The sequence below is a fragment of the Borostomias antarcticus genome, assembly GCF_949987555.1.
Source record: "Borostomias antarcticus genome assembly, chromosome: 33".
Lineage (NCBI taxonomy): Eukaryota > Metazoa > Chordata > Actinopteri > Stomiiformes > Stomiidae > Borostomias > Borostomias antarcticus.
Window position 1 is genome coordinate 4,625,110 of NC_140266.1, and position 8,998 is coordinate 4,634,107.

General features: G+C 46.5%; 1 protein-coding gene across 1 annotated transcript in view; it reads right to left on the bottom strand.

Annotated features, from left to right (window-relative positions):
- LOC311327665 (sodium-coupled neutral amino acid transporter 3-like) overlaps positions 1-4,193 on the bottom strand; it is a gene marked incomplete at both ends in the record, with an annotated part of 23,704 nt that extends 19,511 nt beyond the window's left edge. Inside the window, one exon of the mRNA XM_084460751.1 lies at positions 4,148-4,193. Coding sequence (XP_084316877.1) covers positions 4,148-4,193 — 46 coding nt within the window. The remainder of the gene's footprint in view (positions 1-4,147) is intronic.
- Positions 4,194-8,998: the final 4,805 nt, after the last annotated feature.

An 8,998-nucleotide genomic window follows, 5' to 3' on the forward strand; every position in this document is an offset into this window, starting at 1 on the left:
ACTTTGATCCCCGGGATCCTGTCGATTTGAGGGAGTGAACCAATGGGAATGCGTTCCCAGACCAACCAATGGGAATGCGTTCCCAGACAGCTGCGTGCCCCTGAATAGATGAGTTCCTCTGCTCGTCCTGCTACCCCCACCGTGAAGCCAGTTAGCAACAGGGCGGAAGACACTAGAAGCCCTATTTCTGCTCTACTCACAGCTCATGCCATGTCTAACAGGCACCCTGACTGCTGTGGAGTCAGGAAGGTTGACTTTCCGTGTCCTCCATCTTCCTCATACTTCCTCATGGTCTTCCTCCTAGACAGCCTCCAGCCCCTGCAGACCTGGAGATGTGGAGGAGTGAGACTTCTGTCGACAAACATTTGTCGTACGACACTTGACTGAGTATAAATTAGGCTTTAGGCTCTATTTGAAAGTGCACTCGTAAAACAGTTAATCCAAGTCAAAGGAGTCCTACCTTGATTGGATACTCTTACACCAAACTCTACTTCTCCTACCTTGAAATGCTCAGTCAGAAATGTTTCTCTTGCCCTGCTCCCTTGCCTGTCTGGGTACAGTAACTTTCACAATCAACAAGATTATGGGTTCATTTTCCCCCCAAAGTAGGGATTTAGAAAGCACAGCGAGTTCCCCGTACCTAAACTTCCAAAAACATCTGGCTTCCATGGAGCAGGATTTGTCTTACAGTAATTCGTCTGGATTCCAAAGTCTGGTCAGTCAGACATGTGTTTCTGCTTCCCTCTGGAATATGTAGGGGTGGGTCGTATGCCCTCCTCCCTTGTTCTCTGTAAAGCGCATTGTGTTGCCTCTGGGTATGAAATGCGCTATACAAATAAAGCTTTGATTGATTGATTGATTGATTGATTGATTGATTGATTGATTGATTGATTGATTGATTGATTGATTGATTGATTGATTGATTGATTGGTTGATTGATTGATTGACATATGTCCCTGTCCTTAGAACGCCCACATCACAGGCGTCCATATCGATGACGACCAGACACTCAGTTTGTCACTATTCCCAGTGGTAGTGGTCATTCAATTTGGTACAAGTACTGTACTTAGCTATAAACCCTTAACTAACATGTTATATGAGATGGGAGAGGTTGAGCTAATGTTCCCCATCATTCTAGTCTGCAGACAATAAAAAAACACATCAGATCTCAGTTTGAGAATGTGAGACCAGACAGGGGCTTATATTCTCATAGTTTAATAAGCCTCCGGGATGAAGTCACTGTAGGGGAGCACTGGAGGTATTTTTCATACAGTAGATTGCGTTGTAAGACTACACCTGCAGGCAAAGGTATGGGGGTTTATTACAAATGGATCAAATACTTTGATCCAATCAAGTGTGAATAGAGTGAACTCCTGTTTCCACTTAGCTGTCCATTAACTCTCACACAACCAGACAGATGATGTGATGGGATGATATATACTGTACTAGGCTACACTATTACATAAATAACTCAATCTGAACGCACTTTCAGGAGGCTGCTGATGAGATTCAAAGAGAGCTGAGCCTGAGAGAGCGTGTCTGAGAGACCGTGTGTGAGAGAGCGTGTGTGAGAGACCGTGTGTGAGAGACCGTGTGTGAGAGACCGTGTGTGAGAGACCGTGTCTGAGAGACCGTGTGTGAGAGACCGTGTGTGAGAGACCGTGTCTGAGAGACCGTGTTTGAGAGACCGTGTGTGAGAGACCGTGTGTGAGAGACCGTGTGTGAGAGATCACGTTGGTATGCTAGCATGGAGAAAAGTCCAACAGTCATCAATTCTTTGTATGCCGAAAAGTCTCTCTCTCGCGCACACACACACACACACACACACACAGATACACAGACAGGCAGACAGACAGACACACACACACACACACACACCTTCATGTCTGTTGCTTGCTGCACACACACACACACACACACACACACACACACGCGCACAGACACACACACGCACGCCCGCGCACACACACACACACACGCACGCCCCCGCACAGACACACACACACATACACACACACAAACACACAGTAGCCTACATGAGCAAACACAGGTTTTAGGTTTAACATCTAATGATCAGTTCAGAGCACATAGCCAGCTGTGGCTGGAGCATCTCTCCGTTCACAATGCAAGAGAAGCTCTGTGGAGGGGTTGGAGGTGGAGAGAGAGAGAGAGGGAGAGAGAGAGAGAGAGAGAGAGAGAGAGAGACAGAACACGCTCAGTGACCAGGCCAGCGCTCATTCAAATTATAGCCAATAGCAGCACAGCAGTATTGCCAGGTTGACATGGGCTCGCGCTTTCTCCCGTGAAATCCAGCGGACGCTCCGTCTCACCTGCTGCCCCCCCTGCAAACACACCTCACCTGCTGCCCCCCCTGCAAACACACCCCACAAGAGGCGCTCTGTCTCACCTGCTGCCCTCCCTGCAAACACACCCCACAAGAGGCGCTCCGTCTCACCTGCTGCCCCCCCTGCAAACACACCCCACAAGAGGCGCTCCGTCTCACCTGCTGCCCTCCCTGCAAACACACCCCAGAAGAGGCTCGAGCCAGCCGATAGGGGAAGGTTAGACAGGGGCGCAGACTTATTTCTGTCTAAAACGGAAAGGAGACTACACTCTCCTTCACTGGGGGCCTTTAAGGAGCAATGAGGTGATTCACTGCTTGAGTTACAGCCTAATGAAGTGAAGAGCAAATTACCAGTTTATCAAGTGGAGTGGAGAGTAGATTGATTGATTTTGAAGGCTATAGCTCGCTTGCAAATGTTTACAACTCATTAAAGGATGCATGTGGAAAGCGAAGTGTGGACATGATGACCCTGAAGTCGAACACTTAAAATTCTAGCCGACAAATCGACCAATGGGTTCTCAGCGCACTGTAACCTAGACTACCGTGATGTGGCTCCCGTTATGTCTACACTAGTAAGATACTATCCACCTTAAATACGCGTTTAATATCACCTAACCCTCAATCTTGTATGCAGTAATAATGAGAATGTTTTTTACATTCGGCTACCCATTTAAATCACCAAGGTTAAGAATAAAATACAATAAAAAGTCAAAGGATAAATTGTTATAGCCTGGGTAGCCTACAATGAATAGGCATGCTTTGTAAGGCTGGTGAAAATAAAAAACAGGTAAGGAGACAACCTTAATCATTCTATAGACCAGTCAGGCTATTCTTACCAGAGATAACTGCTTTGGCGAACTCCAAATATCTCCACGGATATCTCTCCCTCCGCTGCTGCGCAGTTTCCCTGCTCTCTCTTCTCTTTCTTCTCTCTCTTCTCTCTCTTCTCTCTCTTCTCTCTCTTCTCTCTCTTCTCTTTCTTCGGTTTCAGCCAGAAGTGGTCCGTATGCGCTCCTCCTCAATGCTTGTGTTATAATGGCATGTGCTCGGGAGTAAATTGTCCTCATAATCTCTTGAGAAGTGGGATGTCTGAGGACCAGGATCCGCCTCCTGCTATGATGGAGCTTTACTCACATCACTGGTTCTATTGTGGATCACTGGTTCTATTGTGGATCACTGGTTCTATTGTGGATCACTGGTTCTATTGTGGAGTTCCAGCGCGCGCGGTGCGCGTTCCAAGACAGATACATTATTGATACAATAATGTATCTGTACTGATCTCGTACTACCTTTCCTATATTTATAATATTAATAATAATAATATTAATAATAATAATATCAATAATAATAATAATAATAATAATAATAATGTAAATTGATATTTCTGCCCAATGAGGATTTGGCTACACTGATCTCGTCTCCTCGATTAATATTTTTTCGCTCATAGGGCATAGGCTATGTAACAGCATCACGCAGGTATAATAAAATGATTTACCCTGTCAAAATTGAGGAAAATTCAATCTATTTCCATTTATTTTCAAATTCACGGACTTGGTCATTCCTGTTCAGGGCGGAATCAGGCGCTGCTGCCACATGACATGCATGACCTGCTTAGAAGCCAGCTTCAGCAGGGATGCCACGCTGACGTGTCTGAGGTGTTTTGTTTACGCATGCAGTCTACCCGCCGTTTCTGGGTCAGTGGCTGTAGTCTATCCTACCAGACTCACCACGAGACCGCCTGTCCTGTCACACCGCTCGAGGTATCATCTCTCATCTCGAGATCATGTTCTCACGGGAAGCTACCTGCCCGCGCGTGGCGACCTGATTCTCTGATGCCTTTCTCGCCCATTCTTGCTCAGACTGCCTTCATGTTGTTTGCAATAGTGATTCATTTGCCTTTGCTTCTGCTTTTCTCCTTCTATCGGAAACGCGTTGCCTTATTCATCACAGACTAAGGCATTAATGTAAAAATGTTCAGTACACCCAACTGGGAACATGGACATATCGCAACCAGTGCAAAGGTGCTCTCTCCCATAGCCTTTCAACACAAACAACACGGTCAAACAAGCACATCTAAGACACAGAGGTCTTTGCACAGAGATGATCTCCTTTGAAGCCGTCAGAGGACCTAACCTTAGAGCAGAGGACATTTCACCTCAGGAGTCCCTACGCTCGGCATCTGCTCAGAGAGACCAGCGGGAGGATCTGCTCAGAGAGCCCAGCGGGAGGATCTGCTCAGAGAGACCAGCGGGAGGATCTGCTCAGAGAGACCAGCGGGAGGATCTGCTCAGAGAGACCAGCGGGAGACCGTTTCCCTGGGAGGAAGGGCCAGGGAGGCAGGGGGCAGAGCTGCGCACAGTTCATATAGGTCACCGGTCCGGAGGAGAGAGCAGATGGAGGTGGAGGCAGTGCCACAGCTAACTAACAAGATGCAGGTGGAGGCAGTTCCACAGCTAACTAACAAGATGCAGGTGGAGGCAGTTCCACAGCTAACTAACAAGATGCAGGTGGAGGCAGTGCCACAGCTAACAGATGCAGGTGGAGGCAGTGCCACAGCTAACTAACAACTGGAACGCTTCCAGTTAGTACAATAAAATAACATGATTACAATTCCCAGAAGAAGTGTGTTAGAATGTGAAAAGATGTTAATGCAGTTCAGATTCTGCAAGGCACATAATTTGGAAGGACCAGTGGGTTAGCCAGTACTGGCGCAGACCGTTCCTGCTCCTAAAGCTGAAAGCCTAATTGAATTTCAAATTAAAAGTGACATTATCAGAAGATTGGTCGAGCAGAACAAGCCTAATGTTTACACAACATTTACTCGCAGAAAGATTGTGATATCCTAGATCAAAACAACAGCATAGATTAACATTCCTGTTCATCTAAATAGACCTCAACACATCCATGATTGATTATAGATAGATATATAGAGATAGATAGATAGATAGATAGATAGATACATACATACATGTAGATATATACTTTGGATTGTGATGACAGTACTATACTATTAAAGATGCTAACATAAGAGAATGTGATCGTTTTTCAGGGCAAGAAGGAGAAATCCCCCCGATCTCAGTACCCCCACTCGGTATCGTGCTCAATCCAACCTGTCCTCAGTCTGTTATGGATGGAGAGAGTCTCTGAGCCATGAGGCTGCACGGCCCTGCGTCGTGCACATAACGAGGAGAACGGATCTCCTCACAGATCACTTCACCCATTCACCCAGTCTGTTCTGCCCAGTTCTGCTGGACCCAATTAAGGTCAGCTTCACAGGGGTCACCCCCCCCCCCCCCAGGTCGTCACAAACAACAGTGGGAGGCATCACACTGAGGAAAATTTCATGGTTATTAAAAGGCTTATCTTGACTTTCCACCCGAGTTGGATTTCTAAACGATTTTTGAATAAAAATAACCTAATTCTCCACTTCAGTGACTAGATTGTGGTGCGGAATATGCAACGCTATGGAAAGCGAGTGTGTAGTCGGTGACTCGGTGAAGCCTTGTGATGTGATGGAGAACAGGAGAGCTGCAGACACTGATTGGCCCAGACACGCCACTCCTGGGGGGGGGGGCTATGAGTCACACACCACCCTCCTGGAGGTGTTGCTCGGTGGGTCAGGTGGTTGCACCACCGCATATTTGAAGGCAACAGGGACACATCCTGAGCTGTGACTAGTGTTGATCAAAAGCAGCACACCAGCTCTGACTGCATCAAAAACCTCCTTGTAGAGGCGAGAGGGAATGCTGTCTGTGAGGCAGTTTGTAGGGTGAAGATGCTTGACTACCTCGGAGAGAGAGGGAAGGGACACAGGCTCAAACTGGTGGAGAACAGAAGGGCACGGAGAAGGAGCCGGGTCTGGGATAGGCCTAGCAACTGTGTGGGCTTATTGACATGAGTGACTAATAACTTTGAGTATACCACCAGAAATGCTAAGTTAATAACAGCGGCTTCACACAGAGACTCTAGCCTGAGGGCACCCTGGGGCCCAAGAGGCCCCCGGACCCCCCAAGAAGGTCGGGATCCTGGATCCCAGAGGGTGGATTCGAACGTCTGGACCCAGGCGAACACAGCGCAGCACCAGCCAGCCGAAGTAATCAGAGCTCTCAAAGCATTTATCAACAGGAGACATCTGTCATTCCACTGAGACGCTGTTTGTTATTTCCTCCCAACTTCAATCATCGGAGAAAGTTTTCACAGGGCAAGTTCACAGAGCGCCCCCTCTTACACACACAAACACTCATACAGGGACCCCCTTACCCCCTCCTCTCTTGGGCCCATCAGAGAACCTGCGTCGCAGTTTATAACGCTCTGCTGGAAACAAAGAATCCCTCCACATTGTTCCTCCCGGCAGGAGGAGTTCCACGAGGGGAGCAGGCAGGTGTCTCTCCGGAAACAGCGGGACAGCGGGGGAGGAAGTGAAATTAACAGAATAACAGACAGAGGAGCTTGATCGTCTCCTTCAGAGAGGTCAGGAGATTTTTGCAGAATTTTTACAGTTCTCCTATATTGGCCCAAGTGCTCAGTCCAAGTCAGGGACCGGACTGAAGAGCATCTGTTCTTCTTTTTTCTCTCCGTATTTGGTTCTTGCTGTGAGGCGACAGTAATGAGCGATTCACACTCAGGAAGCCGGGATCGAACCGGGGACCTTGCAATTCCCAGCCGGCCGCATCTCCCGAGCTACGTGTGGCTCCTAGCTAAGGCTCTAAGACATAGAGATAGACTACAGCCTTGATTAAATTAAACAGCCTGTGCTACAGTACAATACAAAGACATCTAATATCCATCAATCCAACACTAAACATGTGCACAATGCATATATTTAAACTTTGTTTAAATAAAGGTTTAGTAAAAGATGGCATTGCACGGCTACCTGGTGTTGATTTTACCATCCTTAGTCATTGGGCCTACAGTGTACATGTGACCTCAATAATAGGACTGTATTCTGTGCAGCTACAAAGAGGGTCGGGCGGGGCGCGGCCCACCAAGGGATGCTGGGTAAACAGAGAGAGACAATGTGTGGAAAATAACGGACACTCTGATGTTACGGAACAAAAACAGCATCTACACAATGGAGGCAATTGAAGACAGGCAACACAATGCAATTAGCACATCCGCTACAGTAACCCTTGGTACTCTCCTTGAAAAAAGACCTTTTCGAAGAGATGTTACATAATTAGTATATAATTAGAACAGACTTTGGATAAAGCTCCTGAATCAACTCAAGTCATTCTTTAAAGACACACCTCAATGGAAATGTCCATCTTTGTAGATGTTTGGCTCTGCTACAGAAATTCCAAAAATTCAGTGTCAAGTCAACATCACAGTCGTCATTACCTGCTTAGATTCATCCAGCAACATGGAGCGTTCTTCTACATCCTGGTTCTTCTACATCCTGGTTCTTCTACATCCTGGTTCTTCTACATCCTGGTTCTTCTACCGCCTGGTTCTTCTACATCCTGGTTCTTCTACAGCCTGGTTCTTCTCCAGCCTGGTTCTTCTACCACCTGGTTCTTCTACTGCCTGGTTCTTCTCCAGCCTGGTTCCTCTACAGCCTGGTTCTTCTACAGCCTGGTTCTTCTACAGCCTGGTTCTTCTACAGCCTGGTTCTTCTCCATCCTGGTTCTTCTCTGGTGGCGTGGGTGAACCCACACAGCAACAAGCAGGCTGCAGACATCAGACGGAAAGAATTCACCCTTGCAGCATAACTTACAGTACATTGATATTGTCCCTTAATGAAGCACATTCAGTACATCCTCAACAAAGCTCTTTATTGAGAACATCTCAACGTGAGACAGCGTACAGTAAATCCAACTGGAATGCGTGTTTTTCAGGCCACACAGAACATCGAAATGGCAATATCTCAGAGGTATGACCGGAGAAACACCCGATGGGTCTTCTTTGGAAAGACAGACAAAGGATGAAGGAGAAATTGCGATGATATGAATGCTGAAACTCATAAAAGACCTAAAGCTTTTCTAAATGGAGTGTGCATGGTACCGTCTATATGCTCATGTACTGCAGAGGTTATTGTCTTCAGATGTCTTCTGTTTGGACAGCTGGCCAGGCGGTTACAGGGCTTGTCTGCATGAGTCAAGTCTGTTAGCAGTATGGGGTTTCTGTTTGTCAGTAATTCCTTCTGAGTATTTAACATTACCTCTGGGTCCCTGAGGAAAAGGTTTCAGACAGATGAGGCGAAAGGTTGGATAGGGAAAAAATGTCTTTATCGTTACATGTAGGCATACCATTATTCTTCTGCAGTTAATGTATATGATAATAGATTACTCATATTACTTTGACAGAATTTTGTACATCTGGATTCTGTCATCTAAGTTCCACTGGTGTTTCACTACAGCCTAGCAAACTCTTATGTACTCGGACAATAAAGTACAATCAATCAATCAATCAATCAACCAATCAATCAATCAAACTCCATGAGAGGGTGTGTGATCCAAGATGGAGGAAGAGACGTGTTTGCTCTGTTGTTATTCATTATTATTTAAGTTTATAAAATAATAACTCTGGCACAGAGTAGACTATTACAATGCTCAACACCTCACTGCCTTGGGTCCTGAGCAGAACAGTCTGCCCAAAGTCAACTTCATACAACCCCTGTTCTCAGCATATCGTGCCACAGAGAGACAAGAGAGACAG